We start from the raw sequence: 17,696 nt of genomic DNA, 5'->3' as shown, positions 1-17,696 counted from the left end.
TTACTGCCTTAATCCAAACATAGACAAAAGATCCAAAGGCCTTTGCTGTTTGAATTCGTGTATCGCTGGACATCGGAGTGCATCTGGGAAAATTAACAAACAGTGAAATTCACAACTGATTTTGGAGGAACTGTTGGGCGAAGTTCACAGCACAGAATCCGATAAGTTAATCGTTGTTCGAAGTGTGGCCTACAGGGAATCTGGCAGGAGTGAGTAGAGTAGTTTCTTTCTTGATTTTTTTTTGTGATATGTCTCTTGATTAAACTTAAAATATCAGCCATAACTATTAATTTAACCTGGGGCAGTGTTTGTAGAGGAATAAGACTGTGTTTTTTTCTGGGTCTGTAGATTGTGAAGGAGCAAAAATGGCCTTTAATAGAGTGATATGTACTTCTTGTCAGATGTGGGAGATTAAAGAGAGTTTAAGGGTTGCTGGGGATTATATCTACCATAAATGTTGCTGGCTGCGAATCTTATCAGATCGAATGGATCGGTTGGAGAGACAGTTAGAAGCAATGAGGAATTTGCAACAGCAACAGTATGTGATGGATGACAGTTATAGGAAGGGGGGAAAGTCTCAGATATAGTCACATCTCCAGGAAAGGTAAGAGAGGTAGGCAGCTAGTCCAGGAATCTTTTGTGGATATACCCATTTCAAACAGGTATGTTGTTTTGGAAAATGTGGATGGATTCTCAGGGGAATGAAGCAGGAACAGCCAAGTTTCTGGTATTGAGACTGGCTCGAATGCAACGAGGGGTACGTCGGGTTCCAAGAGATCAATTGTATTGGGGATTCTCTAGTTCGAGGTACAGATAGACGTTTCTGTGGTCAGTAGCGAAAAAGGAGAATGGTGTGTTGCTTCCCTGGTGCCAGGATCAAGGATGTCTCAGAGAGGGTGCAGAATGTTCTCAAGGGGGAGAGGGGCCAGCAAGAGGTCATTGTCCACATTGGAACCAAAGTCATAGGAAGGGAAAAGGTTGAGATTCTGAAGGGAGATTACAGAGAGCTAAGCAGAAATTTAAAAAGGAGGTCCTCAAGAGTAGTAATATCTGGATTACTCCCAGTATTACGAGCTAGTGAGGGCAGGAATAGGAGGATAAAGCAGATGAATGCATGGCTGAGGAGCTGGTGTATGGGGGAGGATTCACATTTTTGGATCATTGGAATCTCTTTTGGCGTAAAGTGACCTGCACAAGAAGGACGGGTTGCACCTAAATTGGAAGGAGACTAATATACTGGCAGGGAGATTTGCTAGAGCTGCTCGGGAGGATTTAAACTAGTAAGGTGGGGTGGAACCCAGGGAGATAGTGAGGAAGAGATCAATCTGAGACTGGTACAGTTGAGAACAGAAGAGAGTCAAACAGTCAGGGCAGTCAGGGACAAGGTAGGACAAATAAATTAAACTGCATTTATTTCAATGCAAGGGGCCTAACAGGGAAGGCAGATGAACTCAGGGCATGGTTAGGAACATGGGACTGAGGTATCATAGCAATTACGGAAACATGGCTCAGGGGTGGGCAGGACTGGCAGCTTAATGTTCCAGGATACAAATGTTACAGGAAGGATAGAAAGGGAGGCAAGAGAGGAGGGGGTTGGCATTCTTGATAAAGGATAGCATTACAGCTGTGCTGAGGGAGGATATTCCCAGAAATACATCCAGGGAAGTTATTTGGGTGGAACTGAGAGATAAGAAAAGGATGATAACCTTATTGGGATTGTATTATAGACCCCCCAATAGTCAGAGGGAAATTGAGAAACAAGCTTGTAAGGAGATTTCAGCTATTTGTAAGAAAAATAGGGTGGTTATGTTAGGGGATTTTAACTTTCCAAACCTAGACTGGGACTGCCATAGTGTTAAGGGTTTAGATGGAGAGGAATTTGTTAAGTGGGTACAAGACAATTTTCTGATTCAGTATGTGGATGTACCTACTAGAGAAGGTGCAAAACTTGACTTACTCTTGGGAAATAAGGCAGGGCAAGTGACTGAGGTGTCAGTGGGAGAGCACACTGGGGCCAGCGACCATAATTCTATTAGTTTTAAAATAGTGATGGAAAAGGATAGACCAGATCTAAAAGTTGAAATTCTAAATTGGACAAAGGCCAATTTTGATGGTATTAGGCAAGAACTTTCAAAAGCTGATTGGGGGCAGATGTTCACAGGTAAAGGGATGACAGGAAAATGGGAAGCCTTCAGAAATGAGATATCGAGAATCCAGGGAAAGTATATTCCTGTTAGGATGAAAGGAAAGTCTGGTAGGTATAGGGAATGCTGGATGACTAAAGAAATTGAGAGTTTGGTTAAGAAAAAGAAGGAAGCATATGTAAGGTATAGACAGGATAGATCAAGTGAATCCTTAGAAGAGTATAAAGGAAGTAGGAGTATACTTAAGTGGGAAATCAGAAGGGCAAAAAATGGACATTAGATAGCTTTGGCAAATAGAGTTAAGGAGAATCCAAAGGGTTTTTACAAATACATTAAGGACAAAAGGGTAACTAGGGAGAGAATAGAGCCCCTCAAAGGGAGCCTTTGTGTGAAGCCGCAGAAAATGGGGGAGATACTTAACAAGTATTTTGCATCAGTATTTGCTGTGGAAAAGGATATGGAAGATATAGACTGTAGGGCAATAGATGGTGACACCTTTCAAGATGTCCATATTACAGAGGGGGATGTGCTGAATGTCTTGAAACGCATAAAAGTGGATAAATTCCCAGGAAATTTTCATGTGTACCCTAGAACGCTGTGGGAAACTAGGGAAGTGATTGCTGGGCCTCTTGCTGAGATATTTGTTTCATCGATAGTCACAGGTGAGGTGCCGGAAGATTGAAGGTTGGCTAACGCGGTGTCACTGTTTAAGAAAGGTGGTAAGGACAAGCCAAGGAACTATAGACCATTGAGCCTGAAGTCGGTGGTGGGCAAGTTGTTGGAGGGAATCCTGAGGGACAGGATGCGTTCGACAAGGTTCCCCATAGGAGACTGATTAGCAAGGTTAGATCTCATGGAATACAGGGAGAACTAGCCATTTGGATCCAGAACTGGGTCAAAGGTGGTGGTGGAGGGTTGTTTTTCAGACTGGAGGCCTGTGACCAGTGGAGTGCCACAAGTGCCTCTACTTTTTGTCATTTACATAAATGATTTGGATGTGAGCATAAGAGGTACAGTTAGTAAGTTTGCAGATGACACCAAAATTGGAGGTGTAGTGGACAGCAAAGAGGGTTACCTCAGATTACAACAGGATCTTGATCAGATGGGCCAAATGGCTGAGAAGTGGCAGATGGAGTATAATTCTGATAAATGTGAGGTGCTGCATTTTGGGAAAGCAAATCTTCACAGGACTTATACACTTAGTGGTAAGGTCGTAGAGAGTGTTGCTGAACAAAGAGACCTTGGAGTGTAGGCTCATAGCTCCTTGAAAGTGGAGTCACAGGGAGATAGGATAGTGAAGAAGGTGTTTGGTATGCTTTCCTTTATTGGTCAGAGTATTGAGTACAGGAGTTGGGAGGTCATGTTGCGGCTGTACAGGACATAGGTTAGGCTACTGTTGGAATATTGCGAGCAATTCTGGTCTCCTTCCTATCGGAAAGATGTTGTGAAACTTGAAAGGGTTCAGAAAAGATTTACAAGGATGTTGCCAGGGTTGGAGGATTTGAGCTACATGGAGAGGCTAAACAGGCTGGGGCTGTTTTCCCTGGAGCGTCGGAAGCTGAGGGGTGACCTTATAGAGGTTTACAAAATTATGAGGGGCATGGATAGGATAAATAGGAAAAGTCTTTTCTCTGGGGTCGAGGAGTCCAGAACTAGAGGGTATAGGTTTAGGGTGAGAGGGGAAAGATATAAAAGAGACATAAGGGACAACTTTTTCAAACAGAGGGGGGTACGTGTATGGAATGAGCTGCCAGAGGAAGTGGTGGAGGCTGGTACAATTGCAACATTTAAGAGGCATTTGGATGGGTATATGAATAGGAAGGGTTTGGAGGGATATGGGCCGGGTGCTGGCAGGTGGGATTAGATTGGGGTGGGATATCTGGTCGGCATGGACGGGTTGGACCATAGGGTCTGTTTCCATGCTGTACATCTCTATGATTCTATGACTCTATGACAAAGGTGAAGTGAACATAACTGCCCTTCACATCAAGTCCACATTCTACAAAATGTGACATCAAAGAACTCTAAAAAAACTGGAGTCAACGAGAAGTGGGGAAAATCTTTTGCTAGTTGGAGCAATACCAGACAAATAGGAAGATGGTTGTGGTTGTTAGAGGTCAGTCATCTCAACTTCAGGACATCTCTGCAAGAATTCCTTAGGGTAGTATCCTATACCCAACGATCTTCAGCTACTTCATCAATGATCTTCCCTCCATCAAAGTTAGACATTAACATATTCTTTGATGATTGCATAATGCCCACCATCATTCATGACTCCTCAGTTACTGAAGTAGTCCTCCTTATCCAAAAGCAATACGACTGCATATACCCAGCTCGGAATGATAATTGGGAAGTAACATTCGTAGCTCACAAATGCCAGTAATAGCCATCTCGCTAACGGATAATCCATTCATCATGCCTTGACATTTAGTGATATTATTATCATTGAAATCCTCTCTATTGACATCCTAGCTGTTGCCACTGACCAGAAAATGAAGTGGACCAGCCTCATATATACTGTGGCTTTATGAGCAAGACAGAGATCATGCACTTTGCTCAAAGCTACCTTTAAACTCTTCAAAACCTGCCTTCCAAGTGCAAGGCACAAATCAGGAGTATAATGGAATATTCACAATTTGCCTGGATGAGTGCAACTCCAACAATACTCAAGATGCCCAACATCATCCTGGACAAAGCAACCTGCTTGATCAGGACCCCACATAATACCTTCAACATTTACTCTGTGCTCCACTGTTGCACAGTGGTGGCAGTGTGAACCATACATCTGTCAAGAGGACCTGTCAAAGGGTGATATCAAGAGGACTCCTCAGAAGTGTCAAATGATCTGTCAAAAGTGGTATGAGGACGTGTCAAAAGCACCTGAAAATGGGAGCTGTTAAACTGTCAAGGCATTTCAAACTCCTGGCATTTGAATCTTTGAAAAAATATGTCTGGTCCCTTTAAAGCAATGAGTTTTTTAAAAATTTCACCCTGTGTGCCCAAGCCGGAGGCTCCTGCATGAGCTGTTTTCACAACCATCCATCATCACAATGAGATGCCTTCCGTTTTGGCTTTATGAACAGTTGTAAACAGTTAAAGACTCACTGAATAAAGGAATTCCAAAGTTAACTTTCTTGTTTTGATAAGGGATTATGCATTTGAATGAAATATCTGTTGTCATAAGACTTTATTATGTTGAAGAAATGTAAATGTTGCTAATGAGTTTTATAAATGAGACCTTTTTTCTCAATATTGCAATGCTTGCACATATTTTCCAGATCTTTTAATTTATCTCTGGATGGATCCTGGGCCTGTCATGGTGGATGTTAGGTGAGTTGGTGTGATGGTGATTTTGTTTGGAAGGAATGACTTTGCATGATTTAGCATTATAAAGGGCAGAGGGATATAGATTGGTCTGAAGCTGTTAGGAGCCACGGGTGATGGACAAATGAACATACAATGGTTTGAAATGTATAATGTAGCATGGGCAACTGTGCATAGGTTGGCATGGAGAGTATTGGAGACATGGGGGTCAGCAGAAGGCCTGCGTTGGCATGGAGGCAAAGAGTGGTATGGATGGAGCATGGGGAGTGTGTATGGGGAATGAAGGGTGATAGATGGAGGGATGTTTTTATTGTTAAACTTCACCACAGTGTGAATAGACCAAGGTAGGTCTTCTGTGCAGCCCACCTCCTTAGTTAGTAGCCTCTACTTCCAATCTGAAGTAGTTTGGCCCATCTCTCAGGGAACTGTCGGCTTTGCAGAGCTGGAAAATGTCTCTACTCTTCCCTGTCAACCCAGATCACAAATTTCAAGTCTCCCTATCATCACAATGGATCTTTCATTAACCCTGGTAATTGGTGAATAAAAGACAGCCTCCAAATTTTGGCCATGCATGTGAGACAGGAAAAGCTTCCGCATAGAAATGAAGCCAAACACATTAAAAACACCAAACATTCCTGTTCATCTATCAGATAACTAGAATATCAAATAACTGGTATTCAAACAATGAAAAATCTACTCTGTTTTGTAAACATCTATCAAACTCTTAAATAACAGTCTATGATATATGTCTTGTAATCTTACCCATTTGTGCCTGCATTTCCTACGGCTTTTAGCATACGGCACATGTGAGGTTCTAAGCTCTAGGTTTCTCAAGGGCTTCATCTGTAGAGCAAAAAGGTCAAATGTTTCAACAATGCAGCATATTTATGGTTTTCTAACACAAGCAAGGACACAAACAGAACAACTGTCTGTTGCTATAAGTAACAAATAATATTCCATCATTTAAAATATTGTCTTGGGTTTTGTCAAACATTTCAATTTTTTTCCACCTCTCAGACAGACCTAGCTCAATAGGTGGAAGGTTGGTGCCATAAAATATGTCACACAAGAAACTCCCCAACAGATTGGCCTAGGTTTTCACATAGTTGTATGTTCTAACATATTCAAAATGAACACATTACTCAATCATCATCATTACCAATAAAATCTGGTGCCAACAACTCCGTTCCTGATAAATTGCAGTTGCTTAATCTAAAATTTTGTTTTTGTTTCATTCTTCTGTAAACCCAATGTTGGCCAGTAGAAGTTTTAGACACTGAGAAAACACATGCAAGAAAGATGTTTGCAATAATCATTGTGAATGTTTTAATTGACTTATCAAGCAACATTTGGTAATTTAAAACTAACACGTGAATTTTCCTATTATAACATTTTCCATTATTTTTCGTTGGTAAAATAAGAACAGGTATAGTTACTGTGTTCAAGGAGTGAACTGAAGATACAAAAGATAATAATAAACCTGTAGCATTCATCACAGTGAGTCAAAGGAAATATGAAATAAATTCTAGATTTTTTTAATATAAGTCTTAAATGCTGGTTGATTTGCCACATATTTTCCCATGATTATCAAGACTAAATATAGTCTTCAATAAATTTGGGTTAGACTTTGGAGGACATTGGAACAAACATTTAAATAAAATCATTTTGATGTATGTTGATTTATTTAACGAGAGTGAAAGCTTGATAGTGTTTTCAGCTGCAGACAAGAAGAAATACCCGGGCTTTCCCTGCTGCACAAGCTGAGGTGCAAACCTGAGATGCAACAGTGCCACCACTGATGCTAAGTCGCAATTACACATTGATAAGTTCAAAAAAAAACTTGCCATTATGAATGCAGACACAGATATTTATAAAGAAAAAGCTGACAAAGTTATCATGAAAATGTGTGAACATAAAATAAGATTTTGTGGATAGGAAGCATCAACAAAGTTTTTAGACTCATAGCATAGATGAAAGCATTTTGCCCTTTGAGTCTGTAAAACTCTGCCACCCTTTCACTGGAGCCCTGCAATTTTTTGCTGTTCATTATGTAACATGTAGTTAATTTTTTAAAAATGCTATGGATAGTCTGTAAAGGATTTATGGAATGAACTAAGGAAGCTATCAAAGATTATTTAGTGAAGTGGATTGCATTAAATTTCAATAGAAAATAAAATGATAATTTAGTAAGCATGATAGGTAGCAGCCGGTCTAGGAACTTAAGAAGCGGGCAGTCAAAAATGATCACCAAATTGACTGAGATAGCCTGGAGTGGCTAGAAATCCAAGTGGAAGAGCCAGAGAAAATCACAGTAGAAAATATGTCAAGGCTGCAAAATTCAACCCACAGATTTGCTTACAGTGATAGAGAGAGCTCTCACCATTCTGGCTGGACTTGATACAAGTCCCAAAAGGTCAAGGTAGCTGTGCACCATTAACAAAACTATTCTTAGCCAAGAAATCATTGAATTTTTTTGTTGGGATTGTGATATAATATGGCTACATCCTACCTATCAGGTATCAAAAAACATGAAATCATGAGAATAGCTGAAAGATTGCTGTTACAACGCAGCTTCATTATTTATAATAGTAAGCAATAGAATTGAATTATCCATTGGCCTTTCTAGCAGAAAGAGTTTCTTTGATTGTCTTTATGTTGAATTCTATGTTTCGAATTACTGAGATGAGTTTTCATGGTATTATCAGTTGCAATATATATTGTTTAGTGCAACAGTGAAAAGAGATCTGCTACACCATCCATGTACCTATTTAAAACTTTGTGATAAGATTATAATAGATCTGTTAAGGTTTTAGGTGGCATGGTAACTCAGTGGTTAGCACTGCTGCCTCACAGTAATGGGGTTTGTTTTCAGCACTGGGGGACGGTCCATGTGGAATTTGCACATTCTCCCCAGGAATGCATGGGTTTCCTCCAGGTGCTCCATTTCCTCCCATAGATCAAAGATGTGCAGGTTAGGTGGATTGGCCATGCTAAATTGCCAACCATGTCCATGGATGTGTGGGCTAGGTGGGTTATAGAATCCATAAAATCCTACAGCACAGAGACAGGCCCTTTGGCCCAAACTAGTCAATGTTGACCAAAATGTCCGTCCATGCTAACCCCATTTCCCTGCACTTGGCTCATATCCTTCTAATCCTTTCATATCCATGTATTTGTCTAAATGCCTTTTAAATGTTATTAATGTACCCACCTCAACCACATCCGCTGGCAGCTCATTCCATATGTGAACCACCTCTGTGTATAAAAGTTGCCCTTCCGATTCCCTTTTATTCTTTCCTCTCTAAATTTAAACTGATGACCTCTAGTCCTCGATTCCCTAACCCTGGGGAAAAAAACTGAATGCATTCACCCTATCCATGCTTCTCATGATCTCGTACATCTCTATACGGTCCCCCCTCAGTCTCCTATGTTCTAAAGAAAAAAGTCCAACCTCTCCCTATAATGCCGACCATTGAGTCCAAGCAACATCCTTGTAGATTTCTTCTGCACTCTTTCCAGTTTAGTAACGTCTTTCCTCTAAGAAGGTGACCAAAACTGAACATAATACTCCAAATGCAGCCTCACCAACATCCTGCATAACTGCAACATAACTTCCCAACTTCTATACTCAATCCCTGACTGATGAAGGCCTCTGTGCCAAAAGCCTTCTTCACTGCCCTGTCTACCTGTAACTCCACTGTCGGAGAACGGTGAACCTAAACTCCAAGATCCCTCTGTTCCACTACACTCCTTCAGGCCCTACCATTCACTTTGAAACTCCTACCTTGATTTGACTTTTCAAAATGCAAGATCTCACAGTTACCTATATTAAACTCCATTTGCCATTTCTTGGCAGACTTCTTCAGCTTATCAAGGTCCTGAGATCCTTCCTCACTGTTCACAATAATGCCTATTTTAGTGTCATCTGCAAACTTACTAATCATGCCTTGTTCATTCTCATCCAAATCATTGATATAGACAACAAACAATAATGAGTGCAGCACCGACCCCTGAGGCACTCCACTAGTCACAGGCCTCCAGTCCGACAAGCATCCTTCTACTGTTACCCTCTGCTTCTTACCCTCAAGCTAATTTTGTATCCAATTTGCCAGCTTGGCCTGGATTCCATGCTATCTGACCTTCCAGAGCAGCCTACCATGTGGAACCTTAGCAAAGGCCTTATTGAAATCTACATAGACTACATCTACCGCACTGCCCTCATCAACCTTCCTGATCAATTCATCAAAGATCTCTAACAAATTTGTGAGGCATGATCTCCCGCTCACAAAGCCATGCCTGACTACTCCTAATGAAACCGTGCCTTTCCAAATCTTATCCCTCAGAATCTTCTCAAGTAACTACCATAGATGTTAAGCTTATTGGTCTATAGTTCCCAGGCTTTTCTTTGGAGCCCTTTTTGAATAATGGCACAGCATTCACGACCCTCCAGTCTTTTGGGACCTCACCTGTGGCTAATGGTGATGTAAAAATATCAGCCAGGGTCCCCACAATGTCTTCTCCAGCTTCTTGCAGTGTTCTTAGATATATCTGGTCAGGACCAGGAGATTTATCTAGCTTCATACATTCTAATACCATGGGAAATGCAGGGTTACAGGAATAGATTGGGCAAGTGGATCTGAATGGGATGCTCTTCGCAGGGTCGGTGTATAATCAATGGCTCCATACTATAGGAATTCTATGGTTTTATTTTCTTTTGTTTTCTGCTCAGCTTAAATAATGTGTAAATAAAATATTGGTTACTTACAGTTAGGTATTGGTTCCCACTTGTGTTTCTTTCTGTAAACATATTCATTGTGAATTAGCTTGATGTTAACTTTAACCTGAACCACTTGGTCTGACAGCATTGAATGTTTTTAGTCTTGTAGTATACTCGATAGCATTGCAGATGACCAGGATAATCTCTGGTGTAAGATACCAAGGGTATAGAGCAACTGAATTGCATATGAAAATTAGGATAAAGCATTACTCGAGTTTGGATATGAATACTATGTACTAAATCAATGCAGAGATTTGACACATTGTGTTGATTTTCTTGCAGGCTGAAGGGATTAACAACAGTGAAAACAACAGTGAACATACCTTTTACCTTTCCTATCATGTTCTTTTTGTCAACTTTCTCCCCATATCCTGGGTCTTTTTTTCAGATAAAATTCAAATTTCTCTATTTTCCCTTAATACTTCATCAAATAAGCCGTTATTTGATCATTGTAAATGAGATGCTCAATGTCTATGAATCCATAATAATTGCCATCTCTTTAAGCAAATGTTTTTAGAAAGAATATTGAATCCAAAATGGCCCATTTCACTCCAAGAAGAAAGAATAGCTGGTCAAGAAACATCTGATAAATAAGAAGTTTAAAAAAATCACATAACACCAGGTTATAGCCCAACAGGTTTATTTGGAATCACTAGCTTTCGAAGCGCTGCTTCTTCATCAGGTGTTGAAAAAGCAGAGGTTCAAAAGCTCAAGATTCCAAATAAACCTATTGGGTTATAACCTGGTGTTGTATGATTTTTTAACTTTGTTCATCCCAGTCTAACACCAGCTCCTCCAAATCATACATAATGACGAAAGTATTGCCAACTGACTTGCTGTATATAGTGGTGACCTTGCATTTGTAAACGTTAGGGACAATCACCATTTTGGAGAAATAGCCAATAAGGGCTTAAAATTGTTTTCATCACAAGCACGTGATGTAAAGTTTGCAACTTGGTGAAATTGATTAAATATTTCAGTCGAGAATAGGGAGAAAATACTTTCCTGGTAATCTTGAAATAGTAACTTTGGAACTAAAATAAAGGATGTTGTGACATGTGGCCTTCTTGTCTGCAGCACTGCAGAACATGCAGTGCCAATGTTATTTTTCATTTGATACATAATAGGTACTAAATATTTTTTGACTGTAGGTCAAATGTTCTGCTTGTTTTTAAATAGAAACACGAAACCAACTTGATATTTTATTAAACTCCCTTTCAGCAACAGGAATCCTCTGCTTCAAACTACATCGCAAATGTAGAAACATAAATAAGATTTAACAAAAAACACAACTACCTGACAACAATGTTCCCAGCATCACTTGGTGACTACTTCTTCCCCTCTCTGAATCTGTCTGACTGCCTCTCTTTCTCCTCTACAGTCTCTGACCATTGACTCCAAAGCCTTTCAGTTCTCTTGTAGATATTAGTCCCATTCTCCCACTCACTTTCTGTTTTACAGATCCATTTTCTTAAGTGGTCTTAGACCTTCACTTCTCCCAAGCAAACCCATGCAGTACGTGTTGTCTTTAAAACTAAAGGTGGACTTAAAGTTCTAAGAAATAAAATCTGCCTACCTTGTAACATGTACTTTCAAAGCAAAACTCTGGGATGGAAATGAAGTCTGTGATTCTTCGTTGCAAATGTGAGAATTCCTATAAATTCTGAACCTCTCCATGAGAATGTAGAAATGGAAATAGAACAGACATGCAAACAGCAAAACTTGTACTGCTTGTGGAGGACAGAGACTTAGAAATCTAATGGTTCTGGAACAGTGCCTCAGAATGAGTCAGTGCCTTCAAGACACCAAAGTAGCAAATAGAGCTCCAAACTGTTACACTGAGACTAAGAAATGCCTGATCTGAATTACATGCTGAAAGGATTCTAACAATAAAATGAAATATTTAGAGATAAGATGGATCATTCAAAATAAAAACTTCTTTATACAGTTCACTGATTCTTAATGGACCAGAGAAAGCAGGGGTGGACCCATCCTTTAACAAACCCAAATGGACATGGATTCAAGAATACAAGGAAACTTGTAGGAAAAATTATCAGAAAACAGTTCTTTATATGGAAGACTAATAACTGGACTGTATTCCCTAAGATTGTTTGAGGCCAGGGTAAAGTACATAAAGGATAAAGATCTTGTAAATGTTGTACCTTAAGGATAAACTTAGCCTTCATTCCAATCCATTACGAACAGCATAGTTAAAGCACAAAATGGATTCACAAGAGAACACATTTCATCCAACTACAAGATCTTAACCATTATTTTAACAGGCTTTGTTTATATCTGTTAGAAATTGCTGTTTCCATTTCCTGATCCAGCTGTTCAGCTATGCTGTGGTCTGTTCCTTACAAAGTATTGTCATTGGACCAATGTTGTAACGTCAGCACACTTGAGGGGTTATAGAGTTAGGATGAGATTTTTATTTCGAAACAGCACTATGGATTAATTTTTAAAAGGCTTTGCCACTGATTGAATTTCATAAAATGTAATTAGGTATTATCCAATTAACTTTATTATCCAACCAACAATCTCTGATTAGGAGGCTCTGATTCAGCAGCTGAGTCTCAGCAAGTCCTATATTTTATGAAGGGAAAAGATAATAGATGAAATATTACAAAACTATTCCTTGCAATATAATGTTTAAAATCATATAGTCTAAAAAGACAGTGAATATGTCAGCCAAACAGAACATAGATTTTAGAGAGGAATAGTATTTTTCAGTAAGATATTTAAAAGAAAACATGCATTTAACATAGGGCTTTTCGAAAGAAAGGATGGCCCCAGCAGATAAAAAAAAGGAGAAACAGATAGAAGAGAGGGAGAAATTGAGAGTTTTTGAACTTCATAAGTTGACAATGAAAGAGGAACTCAACATATAATGGCAAAGGTAGTAGGTAAGAGTACTGATGAGAACAGAGATGAAAAGCAAACCTATCAATACCAAAAGCCTGGTAGGGATCTGTTTAAATATGTCCAAGCATTGCTAAAGTTTGACAAGAAGAATGTAGAAGCCTTTTTCATTTTATTTGAGAAAGTAGCTAGAAAAATTAAATGGCCAGTGACCAATGGTATTGTGGGCTCATCAAAGTTGGCATATAGATCTAGTGAAGTATTTGAGTCAATATCAGAGGAGGTATCTGGGGAATATGCTGAGGTGAAAAAAAGCCATCTTAAGTGCATGAACTAATGCCAAAAGACAATATTTCAAGAATCTAAGGAGGGAACTTGGTCAAATGTACGCAGAGTTTGAAAGGATCAAACAAAGTACCTTTGATAGGTATCTAAGAGGATTGAAAATAGATCAGACATATGACACTTTTAGAGAGAGTGTTATTTTGGAGGAGTTCTAAATTTCACTTCCTGAAATAGTCAGAACTCGTGTAGAATAACAAAGAGTTAAACACGAGATTAGCAGCAGAAATGGCAAATGATTATGAGTTAGCTCATAAATTAAAGATTGGCCTCCAGCATCATTGAGTCATAGAGATGTACAGCATGGAAACAGACCCTTCGGTCCAACCCGTCCATGCCGACCTAAATATCCCAACCCAATCTAGTCTCGCCTGCTAGCACCTGGCCCATATCCCTCCAACCCCTTCCTATTCATATACCCATCCAAATGGCTCTTAAATGTCGCAATTGTACCAGCCTCCACCACTTTCTCTGGAACCCATTTCGTACACATACCACCCTCTGCGTGAAGACGTTGCCTCTTAGGTCTCTTTTATATCTTCCCCCTCTCACCTAAACCTATAACCTCTAGTTCTGGACTCCCCCTTCCCAGGGGAAAAATGTTGTCTACTTATCCTATCCATGCCTCTCATAATTTTGTTACCCTCTATAAGGTCACCCCTCAGCCTCTGACACTCCAGGGAAAACATCCCCAGCCTGTTCAGCCTCTCCCTCCAAATCCTCAGCTCAAATCCTCCAACCCAGACAACATCCTCGTAAATCTTTTCTGAACCCTTTCAAGCTTCACAACATCTTTCCGATAGGAAGGAGACCAGAATTGCACGCAATATTCCAACAGTGGCCTAACCAATGTCCTGTACAGCCGCAACATGATGTCCCAACTCCTGTACTCAATACTCTGACCAATAAAGGAAAGTATACCAAATGCCTTCTTCACTATCCTATCTACCTGCGACTCCACTTAATTTCAATCTGTGAGGTAGAGAAATTGGGGAAAAGGGAAATCCTCATATAGTAAAGGAAAAGGAGAGCTTATTGAAGATAATAAAGTCAGTTTACCCACAGTTTAAAAAGGTAACCCATGAGAGGGGAAGAGAAGTAAAAATCTCAGGTGTTTTCACTGTAATAAAGTAAGACACATAAAGTCGCAGTGATGGTGGCTGAAGAAAAGCAGTGGGAAAGCAGATGTGGAAAAACAGGACAAGCAGTGGGGTGTTTTAAAGAGGTAAAAGAGATCCTGCTGGAAGCCAAAATGCTGCAAACAAATGTACAGCCTGGTCAGGATTGATTAATAAGAAAGTACCAGATCTTCTTAAAGAATTTATCTGTGTGGGTAACGTTTATTCATGTGCACTAGGAGGAAAAGGTAAAGAAATTAAAATTTTAAGTGATCGAGGAGCAAGTCAATTTTTGATGGTGAGAAATGGGGAGGCATATACTTTGGAAGGAGTATTGCCAGGGAAGGAGGTAATATGTGGAGTTCATGGTTAAAGAGCACTGTTCCATTGTATAAAGTGAGGTTGGAGAGTCTGGTGAAAACTGGTGAGGTAGGGGGAGAAGTCATAGAGAAATTCTCTGTTCTGGAGATACAACTTATCCTTGAGAATGATATAACTGAATCATAGGAGGGAGTGATGCCGACTGTGGTTGAAAAGCCTGTGGGAATTCAGGCAAATGAGATGTTACAAGAAGTATATGCTGGGATTTTTTCTGACTGTGTGGTGACAAAGTCACAAAGCCACTAGTTGAAGCAGGAGGAGAAATGAAAGAATAAAGGTACAGAGGTTGAAGTTCAATAGTCAGAAATTTTATTGGTGAAATAGTTGAGAACAAAACAAGAACAGGTTGAGGACAAAGTGGATATTTTTCGTTCAGTGAGGTTAATTAAATTTTAACAAAAAAATGAACAAAGTAGCTATAGCAAAAAGCATACACAGAAGAAACATCTGAGTGTATGCCAGAATGTTATTATCTTAAAAATTAAGTCTTGATGAGGAAATAGAGACCATTACTTATTCAGGCAGATGAAACATTGGCAGAAGTTTATCAAACTATACTATTGGTGGGCTATCGAAAAGAGATGTTGAGGGTAGCACATTAGATGATACCAATAGAGTCATAGAGATGTACAATACGGAAACAGACCCTTCAGTCCAAATCATCCATGCCGACAAGATATCCCAACCTAATCTAGTCTCATTTGCCAGCACTTGGCCCATATGCCTCTAAACCCTTCCTATTCATATATACCCATTCAGATGCCTTTTAAATGTTGCAATTGTGCCAGCCTCTACCATTTCCTCTGACAGAAAGTGAGGACTGCAGATCCTGGAGAGTTAGAGTCAAAAAGTATGGTGCTGGAAAAGCACAGCAGGTCTGGCAGCATCCAAGGAGAAGGAGAAGGAGAAGGAGGGCATAAGCCCTTCATTAGGAATGTGAATGAGGGGGTGGGGGCGCAAGGGAGCTGAGAGATAAATAGAAGGGTGGGGGTGGGGTTGGGGGAAGGCACCTGGGAAGGTGATAGATAGATGCAGGTGGGGGGGTGATTGTGATAGGTCAGTGCGGAAAGGTGAAGCGGATAGGAGGGAATGAGGATGGACAGGTACGGCAGGTCAAGAGGGCAGTGCGGAGCTGGGAGGTTGGATTTGGGATGAGGTGGGAGGATTGTTGATTTGGAAACTAGTGAAGTCACTGTTGATGCCATATGGTTGGAGGGTACCAAGACAGAAGATGAGGCATTCTTCCTCCCGTCATTGGATGGTTTTGATTTGGCGGTAGAGGAGCCCAGGACTTGCGTGTCCTTGGTGGAGTGGGAGGGAGAATGTGGCCCAGAGATGTTCTCTGAAATGTTCTCTATCTCCCCTCTGGCAGCTCATTCCATACTCACACCACCCTTTGTGTGAACAAGTTGCCCCTTAGGTCCCTTTTAAACTTTTCCCTTCTTACCAATCTCATGATTGATCAAGCTCAAAACCCTCATCTCACCCTCCTCCCATTATTCCTTGATTCCTTTAGCCCCAAGACTAAATCTACCTCCTTCTTGAAAGCACAATGCTTTGGTCTGAATCACTCCCAAAGGCTCACCACTCTCTGGGTGAAGTAATTTCTCCTCATCTGAGTCCTAATAGTTTTCCCCCTTATCATTAAACTATGATCCCTGGTTTGGGTTCCCCCAACAATGCGAACATCCTTCATTCATCTAGCCTGTCTTGCCCTGTCAGAATTTTATACACCTGTATGAGATCCCCACTCATTCTTCTAAACTACGGTGAATTCAATCCTAACCAATTCAATCTCTCTTCAGTTGTCAGTCCTGCCAGCCCAGGAATCAACTTGGTAAACCTTCACTGCACTCCCTCTATAACAAAAACATCCTTCCTCAGATAATGAGATCACCCTTGTACCTGTATTTAAATCCTCTGGCTATGAAGGCCAGCCTGTAGTTTGCCTTCTTTACTGCCTACTGCACATGTACACTTACTTTCAATGACTGGTGCACAAGGACATCCAGATCGCATTAAGTATTTCCCATTCAATTTACGGCCAAACAATTATCTATCCTCCTAGTTTTGCTAGCAAAGTGAATAACTCAATATTTATCCACATTATACTCCATCTGCCATCACCTTCCAAACCCATAACCACTTCCATTGTGAAGGGTAGCAGATCCATGGGAACACCATCACCCTACAAGTTCCCAACCAAAACCACTCATGATTCTGACTGGGAAATATCTTGCTGTTCCTTCACTGTCAGTCTGTCAAAATTATGGAACCCCCTCTGTAACAGCATTATGGGATCGATCTACAGCAAATGGACTGCAGCGGTTTGAGAAGGTAGCTCACCACCACCTTCCCAAGGACAACTAGGGATAAGCAATTCATGCCTGCCCACATCCAGTGAATGATTTTTTAAAAATGGCTCGTTTCACCTTTGCTCAAATTGAGATGCCTTCTCCTTCTAATAGAGAAAAAAACACGCTCAAACAATGCCTTTATTTCAGTGAGGAAAGGCCAATGAAAACACCTGCATTTCAATGGCAATGCTCTCACCTGAGTTAACATGCCTGCTTTGAATTTCATTTAACAGTTAATAAGCTCCATTACACCTTCATACCAACCAAGTCTAACTAACCCTTTGTAAATTGATTTTCTTGCTTTGCAGACTTGATAACTGCAAGGTGAAATGCTTTGAATCTATGCATCTTTTCAGCAATGCTTACTTTTACACTAAAACTTGTTGTGACT

General features: G+C 40.3%; 1 protein-coding gene across 1 annotated transcript in view; it reads right to left on the bottom strand.

Moving 5' to 3' along the window:
* LOC140476283 (5'-3' exonuclease PLD3-like) overlaps positions 1-17,696 on the bottom strand; it is a 68,749-nt gene that overhangs the window by 37,921 nt on the left and 13,132 nt on the right. The window contains exon 2 of the mRNA XM_072568651.1: positions 6,231-6,311. Coding sequence (XP_072424752.1) covers positions 6,231-6,311 — 81 coding nt within the window. The remainder of the gene's footprint in view (positions 1-6,230; positions 6,312-17,696) is intronic.

This window comes from Chiloscyllium punctatum, chromosome 4 (genome assembly GCF_047496795.1).
Source record: "Chiloscyllium punctatum isolate Juve2018m chromosome 4, sChiPun1.3, whole genome shotgun sequence".
Taxonomy (NCBI): Eukaryota; Metazoa; Chordata; class Chondrichthyes; order Orectolobiformes; family Hemiscylliidae; genus Chiloscyllium; species Chiloscyllium punctatum.
The sequence above is the reverse complement of the archived record's forward strand: the minus strand, read 5'-3'. Positions and strand labels throughout refer to the sequence as shown.